The following is a 14,408-nucleotide window of genomic DNA, read 5'->3' as shown; positions in this document are numbered from 1 at the left end:
TTCCGGAGATGCACCCTGTGCATTTCCACATCGGTCTTCCCGTCCACAGCTCGGCTGTGGATGAATACATCATCGAAATAGCTCGGTGCGAAGTCGCGCACCGAGCGCAACAAGTGCGTCACGCACCTGTTGAAAGTCGCAGGGGCATTCTTAAGCCCCTGTGGCATTACTAGCCATTCCCAGAGCATGCCGCTTGGCGTGCTCACTGCCGTGAGAGCGATATCGCTCTCACGCATTAGGATTTGATAAAATCCATCTCGCAAGTCGAGAGCACTGTAAACGGTGCTCCCGGCCATCGAACCGATGATAACATCTTTTCGCGGTATCGGCGTCTGCGCCGGTACCGTCGCATCGTTCAGCTTGTTGTAGACATGAACGATGCGCCATCCGCCCTGTGGCTTTTTGACACAGAACGTCGGAGCACTGTGTGGGGACTTTGATTCCCGCACTTGTCCTCCTTTGCGACGACTTTCAAAGAAGTCGTCGATTGCTTTTACTTGCTCTCGCGGCAGTGGCCACTGCCGCGTGACACAGTACTTCGTGCCCGGCACGAGATCAATCTCGTGCTGAATGCCCTTATCCTGCGGAAGCTCCGCAGGAATCTCTTCCGGGAGTACGTCTTTGTACTCCCTCAACAGTTCGTAATAGGGACTCGATTTTAACGAGTCCCAACCTTGTTCCTCGAAGCGCTCTCGCTTCGTCTTCGCGCTGAGAGTGTCTTCACACTCAGTGGTACTTCCCATGAAGAGCTGCCTCAGCTCTTCGCTCTCGCTCTTTCGCTGTTCGAAAGAACGCAGACCTGCTCGATGCGTCCATCGTGCAAGTCGCGTGTGAAGCGCTTCCAGCTCATGACTGGAAGCGATGTCAACTCCGACGCCGTCGTCGGAGGACTAGCGAGTTCCATCTCACGATACTGGAATCCAGTATCGGTGCGCGTCAAGACGCTTAGCGTCTCGACATCCGGCGCCACCGCCCCAGTCTGCCCAGCAGACTGCTCTTGTTGCGTCTTGGTCCCGGACCGAGACTTGCGCAGCGTTCTCCGCTTGCGCCGTCTTCTTGTTGTGCGGAGTCCGGCTCCGCACAGTTGTTCGTCTGGTCCAGGCCCGGCCGTGGACAGTTGTTCGCCGGCGGACCCTGTCCGCGGGCGCGCGGTATCAAGCCCGGCTGCACGGTAATGTGTCCCTTCGCCGGCAGACCCTGTCTGCGGGCGCTTCGTCGTGCAGCCCGGCTGCACGACAGCATGCAAATTGCGTCAGTGCGGTACGTTTGCAACCGTCCGCACTGTTTGCAGCGTCAACTCCCGGAGTTGATACGCCTTCGTCACCTCGACGCCACTCATTGGCGGAGCCCCTCATGACCGAGGGTGCGTCGGCTCCCGGAGCCGACGCGTCGTTGTCGACCTGACCTTTTCGGGTCAGGGACTGTCCCTTACACGCTTGACCGTGGGTGTTGGTTCCCGGAACCAACACATCTTTTTCTTTCGACGTCGGCAGCATTGCCGACGTGGGTCTCACTTGTGCGCGCCGTCGCGCACGTCTTGGGCACTCCGGGACAGCAGCATTAAGCGCTGTCTCGACTGGTGAGCCGCGCGCACCTGCTGGTGCGTGCGCTGCGATAACAGGGCCATCGCTCTCTGTTCCGCTGTCGCGGCCGAAGCGCACGAGCGTGCGCCTCTTCCAGTCTATCACCAGATCATGCCGTGCAAGCCACGGCATGCCCATTACTACGTCGAACTTATCGTCCAGGTCCAGGACGATAAAGCGTTCGACAAACACTCGTTGTTTGTACGAGAAGCGCACGTTCACGACGCGCTTCTCGGTCTTCACGATGGCACCTGTTGCCAGTCGTACCTCCAGAAGACTTCGAGGTACATTTACTTCCTCGAAGTCAAGTCTCGACAGGCTTCGTAGTCGAACAAAGTTGTTCGACGCGCCTGAATCTACCAAAGCTCGAAGAGAGTCACTCGCTCTCTTCGAGTAAACCTTCAAGATGACTAGGTTCGACCTGTCATCTTGTTTCTTGCAGTGAGAGCTGGTCTCACTGGGGGCTGCAGTCCTTAGTGTCGCGTGCCCGATGTCGGCACGCGCGACTGCATTACCAGTAGGGCGCCCCGCGCCTACTGGATGTTCGCGTTTTTTGTTGGTCCGCGGCGATGCGTAGCATCGCCACGACGGCCACCTCCAGGGGGCATGGGAGCTGTGCACTCCCGTGCAAAGTGACCGATCCTTCCACAACAGAAGCATCGCACATTGCCTCCCTGCTGTTGGTAACCAGCAGTTGTTGCGTTCGAGAGGTCCATTGGCTCCGGACCTCCCGTCCTCGCTACCGGGCGCGGTTGCGGCCTTGGTACGTTTACATGGAGTTTAGCCTGCCGCAGGCTAAACTCTTCTTGCATGGCAAGGGTGATTGCAGCTTCGAGAGTACTCGGGTACTCTCGGAAGAGATAGATCTTCACGGGCCCATCTCTAAGTCCTTTCATGAACGTGACGACCTTGGTCGCCTCGTCAATCGGGTTAGTCACGATATTTGATACCAAATATCGTGCGCGCTGCGCGTAAGCATTGACGTCATGCTTACCCTGCTGAAGGTCGAGGAACTCCGTCCTCGACCGGAACACTCGTTTTGCGGGGGCTCAAACGCTTGTTTGAGCTCCTCTTTGAACACTTCGTACGTGCTGAAGCACGTAGGATCGGAGAGTCGGAGTCCATACGCCCAACTCCTTGCGCGTCCGCCAAGGCAGGACATGGCGAACGCGACCTTCGACAGCGGGTCGACGATGCGTCGAGCCGCTATGGCTGTGTCGAGCTCGACAAGCCATCGGAGGAGAGGCTCGCCCTCTCTTCCCACGTAATTGCTTACGCTCAACTTTAATGGTTGAGCACGCGGTGTCGTCCCTGACGACGCCGTCACTGAGGAAGCAGCATCACGCTGCTCCTTCATGATGAAGCCCAGAGCAACACCATGTTGCTCCGTCGGCGATAGCGTACGCAGCATCGTGGCTATCGCCGCTTCTCCAATGACTGTTGACAGTCGTTGGAGGGCCTCCCACTCTGGGTCAGACAGGTGGGGGCAGTCAGCGCGTGCAACATGCGTTGCAGGCGTGTTGGATCTCTCCATGGGCACCTCCGTGCTCATGTGGTTCTCGGCTCCGCGTTCGTACACCGCGTACGAACGTCAAGCAGTCGGTCGTTGGACGGACTATAAAGTGCTACCAGGTGTAGTGGATCTAACTTGACTCACTACTTTAGCTTACACGTTGCGCAACGTGTATGAAGAAGCGTAAGTACTTAGTAATTACTTAGGTTAATTATATTTGAATACACAAATATAAGTTAAGTAAGAAAGGATTCCAAGTGACTTGGATTAGGTAAAATCAGAACTGTATTGTTTGTAAATTGATCTTCCTCTAAAATCTGCTAAAAACTGTTTATCATCTATGAAAGGGTTGGCAGCGGCTGGCTGTCAGAGCCCCGCTAATATGCAAGTCTCTGATTGGTAGAAAGATGCTGCTTTCTACCAATAGGATCTTTGGGTATGTGTGGACCACTCATTGTGGTGGCCCACTTCAATGTATCCATTGGTGTGTCTTACACCAAGGTGAGGAAGCATCCAAAACTTTTAACAGATAACCTATCTGTTAAATTCACAAGTGGCTTGCAGCCACTTGTGCGTGTAACCCCGTTACAGTCGAGCAGCTAAAGTCTTCGTCGTCAGGTAATCTGCTGCCGCATTGAACTCGCGCTTGACATGAACCAGCTTGACTGATCTGAACTTTGGGCGCAGATTCTCAAATTCGTTGAGCAACATCTGAAGTCTCGGATTCAGACACTGGATGAGACCCTGAACCTGCTGTATTGCAATCCGAGAATCACGAACAATGACCTACTCTGAGATCCCTCTAACCAATGCCATCTTCACGCCTTCGATCAAGTCATGGTACTCAGCCTCATTCACCGTAGCATCCTCAAAATGAAAACCGCAAGGTTCGACCACATCCCAAGACGGTAATTTCCAGATAATACATCCTGCTGAGCCTCGACGATCTGATAGCTTAGCCGCTCCATCAAGCTGAGCAACCAGCCTTCAAAATCAGCTTCGAGCATCTCAAGACTAATAGGAGGAGCTCGGATGACTCGTCCCTTGGCCGGGATAAGGTTATCAGCTATTCGATCCAGCTGATCACTGGGGGTAATCCCAGCTCCCATAATCGCTACCAAGCCGTCCTCATCTCGTTGGATCTTGTGGATTTCCAAAGGCCAAGGTGCTAAGCGGGTCGCCCATTGCTCGCAGCGTCCCTCAAGTGATCGTGACGTGAATATCCACTTCAACACCGAATGTCGGGTATAGACTTTGATCAGTTTCGTCCCAGCCAGCATAGTGTAGAAAACGCTGAGAACTCTGATCAGCGCCACCACCTCCTTCTCAGCCGGATGGTATCTGAGCTCTTGGTCATGCAAGACACGTCCAGTGAAACGAACCGGAAGTATAACTCCATCATATTCTTGGCCCAGCACAGCGCAAGCTGCCCATGGGTTGGCATGCACGATGATCGCAAATGGTTTCTGAGAGTCCGGATACCTGAGCAGAGGTGTCGACACAATCTTATGCTTGAGAACCTCGAAAGCCTCTTTGGCTCGGCTGAGGACTCGGCCCGCTTGGATCTGCTCGTCCGTCAGCTCATACAGTACAGATGCTATAACCGGGAGGTCTTCAATAAACTTGTTGTAGTAATTGAGACTTCCCAGAAAAGATTGAGCACCTTTCAGAGTCGACGGGAACGGGAGATCCAGCACACCCTTGGCAATTTTCGGCTTGGCTCGAATTCCTTCGGCTCCAATTTCATGAGACAAATACGAAATCGTCATCTTGCCAAATTCGCTCTTGGGTAGGCTTACTGAGATCCCCCAATACCTCAGCCGGTACAGTAATCGGTCCAGATCCTCGCACATCTGCTCCCAGGTCTCGGCTCCATAAGCAATATCGTCAATGTATGAACTTCGGCCCAAAACAGGGTTCAGCTGAGGTGGCGCGGGGATGTTCCTTTGGAATACAGTCATATTCTCAGCCATATCGGTTAAGTCATGCCCAGCTGAGCTTTCGACATTAATTCCCAGAAACTCCAAGACTTCAGCGTCCACCTGAGACTCTTCTGAGGCCGGAAGACGTACGAAACCCCACAGACAATTGTCTAGCATCTGCTGGTAGATCAATGGAGCGTTTTTCAGGCCAAACGGCATCCTCGTCCACTGAAACTTCCCCAGCGGACAGATAAAAGCTGAGATGTGCTTCGCTCTGAAAGTCATCGGCACCGCCCAGAACCCGCTAGCCATGTCCAAGCTCAGGAACCACATTGCACTCTCGAACCCAATCAACAGATCGTCGATCAAAGGTAGAGGGTAATGCATGAGCTTGATTAGCTGGTTCACCAGTCGGTAATCGATACAGAGTCTGATATCGACTCCGTTCTTTTTCATCACGATGACAATTGGCGATGCCCACTCTGAGTCCGAATACTCGATCAGCTTAGTTTCCAAGAGCTTCTTGAGCAAATCATACACTTTCTGAAGGTGTTCCGGCCGAATTGGCCTGGACCGCTGAGCTACCGGATTAGCGTTACACACATCCAAGTCGCAGACTACGCCCCTGGCTGGAGTCGGCACAGCGTTTCCGTCCCCTAGAAAACTTGAGTGATGTCTTTCCAACATAGTTCTGACTTGGGATTCCATCTCAGCAGTCATTATCCCGGGTTCTCCAATATTTGCCGTGCTCAGATCCGCATTGGGGCTGAGATCTTTGAGTTCAGGAAGAGCAGCCAGCTGATTCCTCAGGTCACTCAAAAGCTCAGTGCCTTCATGAAAATACACAGTCGCTTCTTCTTCATCCGAGAAATCAATCTCCAACCGCATACACTGAGCCAAAGCATCATGCAGTCGCAGCGTCGGATCAGCAACAAAGCCCACCGGCCGCTCCTGAAATACGCCTTCCAGTTCCTGCTGACCCTGCTGAGACGATTTTTCACCTCCGTTCATCCTGATAGACTCCATATCGGGTTCGGAACCTTCGCCAACTGAGACACCTTCAGTCCGGCCGACCTCAGACCGAGAACCTTGAGCTTCCTCGGCATTTACTGACAGACTGGGTGACATTGTTGATGGGTCATTCGAGGGCGGTCGTGGTGGCTTTGACAACATACGTCCCTACCTCGGCTGAACTAGCGGGTTGGTATTTACCATGAACACCCCAGCGTCAAGCTCAGACTTGGCGGTACATGTGTGACGAGGTCCGAGCCAATTCTTGGCCAGGACCCATCAGTCAGAAGTCCAAACCCTACCACGTACCGGCCACATGTCACTTGAAACGTGGATATGTCTTGACCCAAGTCTGGTTTTTGTATATACTTCAAGTTGTGCTGGCTACATCTGGAAACTGAGCTCGGCGAACGTCGAGTTGCGGCGACCCCAGATCCCCAGGTCTGAGATTTGAATTCGGTCTGGAGTCTGAGGTCTGAGAATCGCTCTAGAGGCCACAGATCTGAGGTTCCACGCCTTGAATCGGACTCTGGGCGAAGAGCTGAGCCCTGGCCTTCTGGGTCTGCGATTTGAAGTCCCATGGTTGCTTAAGTCTCAGACCCCAGGTCTCAGATTGGTGACCTCACGGTTTGGAATGCCCGGAGTTCTGAGACCTGAGAGTGGTGACAAAAGTCTGAGACTTGGTGATTTGGAGTTCGGTCTGAGGTTTGCCTGTGGACCAAACCCTGAGATGTGCAGTCTGGGGTCTGGGAAGAAGGCGTGGCGTGCGGCGTCTGATTTCATCTCGGCTCTGGGGTGCCACAGCTGAGATATGGAGTCAACATCGTAATTTTGCCCCCAGCTCAGATTCCCAGCCTCAGAGTCCCAGAATTCGAGCCAGAATTGAGACATGTCAAATCGGTTGGACGGCCGGGATACGGAATCAACATCGTATTTTTGCTCCCAGCTCAGGTTTTCAGCCCGGCAGTCCCTCAACTTGTGCCAAAACTGAGACACGATGATTGTGGGCGCAAGTTGGTGTCTGGATGCACGATGTTCGTGAGGATAAGTGGAAACTGGTAAAAGACAGCTGACGCTCCGAGCCTAGGACGTGACTAAAAGCCTACGACGTGCCTGCACGGCCCGAAGTGCGGCTTCGTGGTCTCACATATGAAGTGGATACACAAGCGATGGCTACATTGCCGGTCTGGGAGCTGCGGTAGTTGCTCTTTGAAGTTGGCGGTTGCCGCTTGGAGGGTCACTCTGAAGGGTCGCCCCGTTGTGGCTTTTCGGCCCTTGGTGTCAGGCACACAAGATTCGGCCTGACCAGTCGCCTATGGATCTGGGCCAACGGGAGCCACAGGATTTGGGCGTCATCCTGATTACACCTGATTTGTACCCAGAGTAATCAGTGTAATCAGGTGATGACAGACCAAGTCCGGCCACAAGATCATGGCGTAATCAGGATATCACTGATTTGCACCCAGGTGTAATCAGTGTAATCAAGTGATGACTGACACAGACAGGCCAATGGAAGGGCCGACGCGCATTCACGGGCGCCGCCAAGCCAGTAGTTTAGTGGGTGTATCACCCTTGTTCAAGGTGTACCCAGGAGATGTTTGCACCCTTACTTGATAGGCACTTTGTATGTGCATGTGCATGATAATAATCAGAGTTTGTTTTGCCCCAAAGACCGCAAGCTGCGGAGTTCGTCTTGCGCCGACGGGCGTGTTGCTACACAGGGACCAAGTCCCTGCCCCCGGCGGCGCGCGCAAGGTCAAGTGGAGTCGCTACGAGTGTTCTACGGTCAAGCTCAGCTAACTCCAAATAAATTCAAGTTCAACAACCAAGCCTTTTCGTGTTTCGGCCCGGTTTGCCTTCGTTGTTGTATTTCCACACGCGGGACAGTGGTTTTGCTGGTTTTTCGTACTGGTTGGCTGGTTTCCTGGCGGTGCTTCATATTTGATAATAATCAGAGTTTGTTTTGCCCCAAAGACCGCAAGCTGCGGAGTTCGTCTTGCGCCGACGGGCGTGTTGTTCGGGCGGAAGGTGTTCCGCTCTGAGGTTTCGGCAGAGCAACACCTGGGATAGTGATTTCTGGGGTTGCTAGTGGTATCCGTGGGCGCGAATAGTCTGGGATAGTGGTTCCCAGCTTCGCTGTGTCGCCTACATCAAGGCGTGGTGCGCGGAAGTCCCAGGGTGCAGACCGAGAACCCTGGGTCAAGGCAGGCTCAGACCGAGCCAACTCTCGGGGCCACTCTGGTCTGAGGGGCGAGTGAAGACCATTGTGCGGCTCTCAGTCTGAGCCGCCGGAGGAAGTGTCGTGACTGGAAGCGACTCGAAGCCGGAGTCGCTGAGCAAGGAGGAGGCTTTTAAGGCCCAGCGTCCAAGGGCCTGAGAAGAGAAGTGGACTAAGTGCGTGTGGAGTGAACGTGTTTACATTCAAGAAAACGGGGCACAGCGAACTCAGCACGTGCGTACAAGGGCATTCCAAGCAAGGAGCAAGCTTCGTCTGGGGGCATCTGGGAACTGTCGAGCTCGGAGGCAGCTGGTGTGGCCGACGCAAGTCTGGGCCCACAGCGTAGCCATAGGAAGAACCAAGTCAAGGGATTGCAAGAGTGAGGAACACACGCCTCACCCAGCTTGGGATCTGGGATCTAATCTCAGATTCTGAGTTGAGTGGTCTGAGATCGAGGTCTGGCCGGGAGGCTATTCCCTGATTTTGGAGCCCGCATCGCCACACATGTGTTGTTCTGATCTGAGGGCTTCTTCCTCAGGAGTAGCTTCTTCGGCCATTGGTAAGTTGGCTTCTCGACGGCAGGAGGTCCAACAAGCTCAGCCTGCCTCGCAACCATTTCTTCCAGCTTTAGATATTCCGGGAAGAGCTCAGCTTCAGAAATCATTGCGCTCCATTCCCGGTACTTCTGAGCCTTGGGCCGGACAAAACGATCTCCCCGAGGTAAATGTCCCTTCTCAACCAGACATGCAACCACAGTGTGCTGAGTAATGCGCGCCACCTGGTCTGAGATGTTCACCACCTTGAGAGCCTTGGGTCTCCTGTCAGCGCCATAGATGAACTGAGTCACCCATTGATCACCACGCCCAGCCACTCAGTAACCTTGTCGGGCTCAGCTTGGTGATATTTGACCGGAAGAACCATGGACCGTCCCGGCTGAAGTCGTACAGTCTCAGCTAAGGATACACCGACCTCAAGCCCAACGTGATCGAACTCAGGTCCACCAACCAAGTACAAAGACTCTTCATCTGGGAGTCGGACAACACCTTCGCGAGGACAAAGTCGAACACCGGCAGCAATCATGAAGTCCATCCCTAAGAGACAGTCTATGCCTGCGCCGATATTCCCAACCCAGATATCCATAACGTAAACAACCCGTACACCGAGCGTCAGCTTAATCTTAGCCTGAGCTGTAGCATATGTCGGAACATCTCCAAACCCGGTAACCCGGAGCCTGTAACCACGTCTGAGCTTCAGCCTCAACCTGCGTGCAAGGTCTAAGCTCATAATACTCGTTGTGGCTCCAGTATCCATCAGTATTTGTATCCGACGGTTGAAAATTGCTCCATGCACCATAGTCATATCACGTCTGTCACCAACCAAGACATGGTCACTCCACCAGCCATATCGTTCTCCATAAGACAGAACGAACTCGAGGTGGTTCTCAAACTCAAGCTCAGAGCTCGGATCATCGATCTCAGCTAAACCAGAATAAACTCGGGCTTGGTCAGATGAATTTGTGCATTTGGGGTTATTACTGCGCCAACATGGAAGGGATGGACCCACATATGCAAATGCGCAGTATGCGTGGGACTTAGGCTCGTCACGCACTGGTTCCCGAACCAGCGAGCCTAGTGGGTTAACGGCGTCTCAGGGTCTGAGCTATCCAGCAATAGCTGAACAGTCTCAGGGCCAAGGCCCTCAACTGAGCCTCTGGTTCTGAGCTGGGCGTCTCTTTTGCTGATAGTCTCGATCCCTCCGATGATCTTCCTGCTGCAAAGCTTCGATACGCTTCAGAATTTCCTCCAATTCGCTCAGAGTATCAAACCGCTGACCTTGTAAAGTGGTCCGCAGCCGAAAATCTCCTAGCGCCTTGATGAACCGGCGAATATGGGCTTCGCGATCAGTTGTCGGCTTCTCAAAAGCAATCCCAGCCTTTTTGGCAGCTCGGTTGAGTCGATACAAAAACATCCGAGTGGTCTCAGAGTCACGCATCTCCATAGCGTAATACCGCTCAGCCCTACAACCAATACTGCGGCACCACTCCTTCTTGAATACGTGAGACAACCTCTTCCAGTCTGAGCGGGTCGAGTCCGGGAGCTGAGTGCACCAATCCTTCAGAGAACCTGAGAGTCGCATCCTCAGCTGAACTATCCGAGTCTTCTCATCCCATGGCGCCATAATCGCATAGTACATAAAACGTTCCCACCAATTGACGCGATCATCCAAAGATGCACGTTCATCAAACTTCTCCAGTGCGTCGTGGGGGACCAATGCTTGCACTACCACTCGGGTCTCAGACCCAGTACCAGCACTCTTAGCTTGGGCGGCGGCTCCGAACTGACCTTCGAGTTCATCTTGCGACGAATCGCTGGAACTCGAATCATCTGAGCCCCAGTCATCATCACCAGGCACCTTGGACTTGGATGCACGGGCTTTCCCGCTTGGCTTCGACGCTGAGGTCGATGTTCGGGATATTGACTTGGTCCGCGCACCTTGAGTTGAACTCTGAGACTTTTCTGTCGTACTACCCGCCGTCGTCGGCTCCGACTTAGCTTGGTTCGCCCGGACTAGTTGCTGCATAACATCCGTTAGCCGAGCGAGCTGAGCTAGGACTGGATCGCTTGGCGGAGGAGACCTTGGCGTCCCAGCTGAGACGCGGGTCTGAGCTGAGGGTAGAGCTGAGCCGGTCACTCTAGCGTTTGAATTAGCATGAGTGTTCAACTGCTCCTGAGCCATCTGGAACCTTTGGATCTTCTCCTCTTGTTCATCAATTGCTCGTTTGTGCTCAGCTTGGGCATGCTTCTCCTTCAGTTTCAGCAATTCCACTTCATACTCAGCTCGGATCTTCGAGGCACGGTCTTCATGAGCCTTCTGCAGTTCAGCTTGCCTGGCTCTGGCTTCAGCTTCTTGAAGTTCCTTCTGCACACCCAGGAGATACTGAGCCCGAGCTTCGTCTGCCTTGCGCCTCTCAGCTTCTTCGGCAGCACGTTGCTCAGCTAATTTCGCCAAGGCTTCCAACTGCCTCCGCTGTTCTATTTGAGCCCTTTGCTGAGTCTCGGACATCTGGGCATTTGCAACTTGCAACTTCTGATACTCCTCACGAAGTCTCAGCTGCTCAGCTTGGTTATCAGCTAAAGCAACGTTCAGCCGAGCTTCTAGCATGCGTCTCTGATCCCGCTCAACATTAATGCGAGTCCACGCATCAGCGTCGTGCTTAGCTAAGTCCCGCTGAAACTGTTCCTTCACCATCAATGCTTCCACTGAGACTCTCGTATCCTTGGACGGGGGTCCAAAGTTAAAGGCGGCAGGTCCAGGGACCCGCTGATCACCAAAACCAGTATGTCTCGCGTGAGTCAGTCTCCTCGACTCGGGAGTGCCAGGTAATGGTATCTGGGCTGGGTTCTCAGGTCTGAGCGTCCCAGTCTCAGTTCCAGCCGAAGCTGAGATAGCTCGGGGAGGTTGAGACGTGACCGATATCACCATCCCAGGGTAGGAACTTCTCGGCATTGCCGTTGTTGATCCTCGCATCACCGTAGCACTTGACATTGACATATGTGCCCCAGTCCCAACCATATAGTCAGTCACAGACATTAGGGACGACCCTGAGGAACTTAATCCAGACAGGTTCGCACCATCATCCGTGGCCATCATAGATAGGTCGGAACCAGCACCTGCACCGACCATGCTAGGCACGGGATCATTTCTGGCACCACGAGTCGCTCCAGAAGTGGCTTCACTTGAACTATGCCAGCTCGGAATCGAAATCCCAGCCTCAGACCTTGTCAGCAATGGTCGCTTTCGCGACGGCTCACCTTCATCACTTGAAACAGGGCTCCTAGGCCTGAGGCCAGTCAGCTGAAGTCGCATAACCACCTCAGGACCCAAGAACAGCTGGGTGTCTTCATCCATAATAGCGTCGCCGTCCCTGTCCAGCTGGGCACCAACTTGAGCTTCAGCAGTCTGGGCTGAAGCCAATAGCAGCGAATCTGAGACCGGTCGAACATAGTATGGGGTAGACCCAACTGCAATCTTCCAGGCGGTCAGCTCAGCTCCAATAAATCGTCCAATTCGCTCGATCTCAAGTCGGGTCTGTGACTCCGGCACTCCAGCCACCTCAGGTAGAGTGTGCCACACAGGGACTTGGTTCAGAAATTCATAACCAGCCTCATGCAGCATAGTCTGAAGTAAGGCGACACATGCGATAGGCGGCATCACTCTCAGCGAGACTTGGATGGCTTTCAGATCAGACACCACAGGGATCCGTCGACGCTCAGCGTGGAAAACATTCAGTCATCTCGCCGAGGGTGACCGAGTCACCGACATTAGGTGTCTGGCCGTAGCACTTGCAGCTCGGATGAACCCCCAAAGGTCATAACCATTATGACGCGGTGTATACGCCACATCAACAGAGTGCACGACTCCAGCAGGCACCGACATCCACATCTCCAGCTGAGATCGGCCATACGCGATCATCTCAGCCTCAGTCATCTCAGGTAGCTGAGCCAAGCTCAGCGTTCCAGCTTCCACACCTTCGGGGACTCCGCTCAGCCGTTGAAAGGGGCGTTGCTCCGGCCAAAGAGAACTTGACCAAGCTCCACCACCTCCTGAGCCAAAGGAACCAGTTCCAGGCGCATAACTGAACCGAGGTGGTCCCGTCCCAGCCTCCGCTGAGCCTTGCGTCCTCAAAGACATTTCACGACTTCAGTAGTTGAATTATACCACAAATGACCGCCCGTTTTTTTTCCAACGAATATATTACCACCTACAGGTAATATAACCGTCGAATACCAAAAGTAGTCAAAAAATGGGCAAGACCTCTCGATATCTTCTGATGCAAAGGAGCATTCTCTTATTTTTCAGACGCTACAATACTTCTAAATATTGTTTCAGCTAATGCACAAATGACTGCCAGTTTTTCAAATATAAAGAACGATCCATCCTGATAGATAAAATATAAAGATATAAATAATCATATATACGATCCAACGATCCAACCAACCATAACCATGAAAGGATACTTATATAAGATTTCGAATACCGACGATTCTATTGTCTTTATTGGAAGTTCAATTAAATCACAAGCATCCTATTGGAAGGAGGTTAAAAACCATTACAAATCCTGGCTGAAATCAAAAACATCTTTTAGAGAAATCTATGATTATTTCAAAAGGGATGGGATCGATAGCTTCGATATCAAACTGCTAAGTGAGCATGCGCTAACTAATAGTACTGATATATATGAACACAAGCAAGAGGCGATCAATAATACCGAATGCATCAACAACAGCAGCTTTAAAATAGGCATTGAAAAGATTTCAACCATAAATCCCAAGTTTGATCCGAAGAGGAAGCTTCTATGTGATTGTGGCTCAACATTTGCACGTTATAACGAAGGCAAACACCTTTCGACGAAGAAGCATCAGAAATGGTTAGCAAATCAATAAATTGTAAATATTTTTTTCATCGAACCTGATATAAAGTATTCAATAATATATAGATAATCATAGATAGAATGACTTATACTCCGGAATTCTACCAAGCTAACAAGGATCGCCTCAAAGAGAATATGAGGCGCTCATATCTAAAGAATAAGGAAGCTCGCGTCGCCAAGCAGAAGGAATATGATACTGCTAACAAAGACAAAATCAATGCTCGACGTCGTGAGAGGCGTAGAGCACTCAAGGAAGCGCAAACAGCAAACGAAACCAAGGAATCGAATTAATTAGTTTCATTTTTTTGTCATCAATCAGATATAAAGGTCTATCTTAAGCGAAGATCAAACTAATATAAAGACATTTTTACGCGACGAAATATAGCCACCCATATATAGCTATGTTTGGATACGAACTCGAAGGACTACGCCGACTCGATATTAAGCCCATCAAATGGGGAACCTCTTACCGTTTGAAGGTGCGTGGACGCACTGGTAGAATGGTTTTCATTGGAAAACCAAGCCTACCCAAGAATATGAAGCTCATTGCCAAGCAATACAATGTCTCGATCGATGAGCTCACGAAACAACTTTCACCCGACTACAAACTCGACACGCAATACATTTTCAAGAAGGAGAAATATGGTGAGAGACACTTCTATGAATACATCCCAACGAGTGAATTCTATGATAAACTCGAAAACGTGCTTCTAAATCAGCCTAAGGCTTA

The 14,408-nt window shown here is 52.1% G+C and overlaps 1 protein-coding gene across 1 annotated transcript; it reads right to left on the bottom strand.

Annotated features, from left to right (window-relative positions):
* Positions 1-10,814: 10,814 nt before the first annotated feature.
* Positions 10,815-11,409, bottom strand: IUM83_06757 (uncharacterized protein; the record flags this gene model as incomplete). The annotated part of the gene is made up of 2 exons (XM_067930988.1): positions 10,815-10,821; positions 10,883-11,409. The coding sequence occupies 2 exons, from the start codon at positions 11,407-11,409 to the stop codon at positions 10,815-10,817; spliced, it is 534 nt and encodes a 177-aa protein (XP_067789765.1).
* Positions 11,410-14,408: the final 2,999 nt, after the last annotated feature.

This window comes from Phytophthora cinnamomi, assembly GCF_018691715.1.
Source record: "Phytophthora cinnamomi strain GKB4 chromosome Unknown Contig50, whole genome shotgun sequence".
NCBI lineage: Eukaryota > Oomycota > Peronosporomycetes > Peronosporales > Peronosporaceae > Phytophthora > Phytophthora cinnamomi.
The sequence above is the reverse complement of the archived record's forward strand: the minus strand, read 5'-3'. Positions and strand labels throughout refer to the sequence as shown.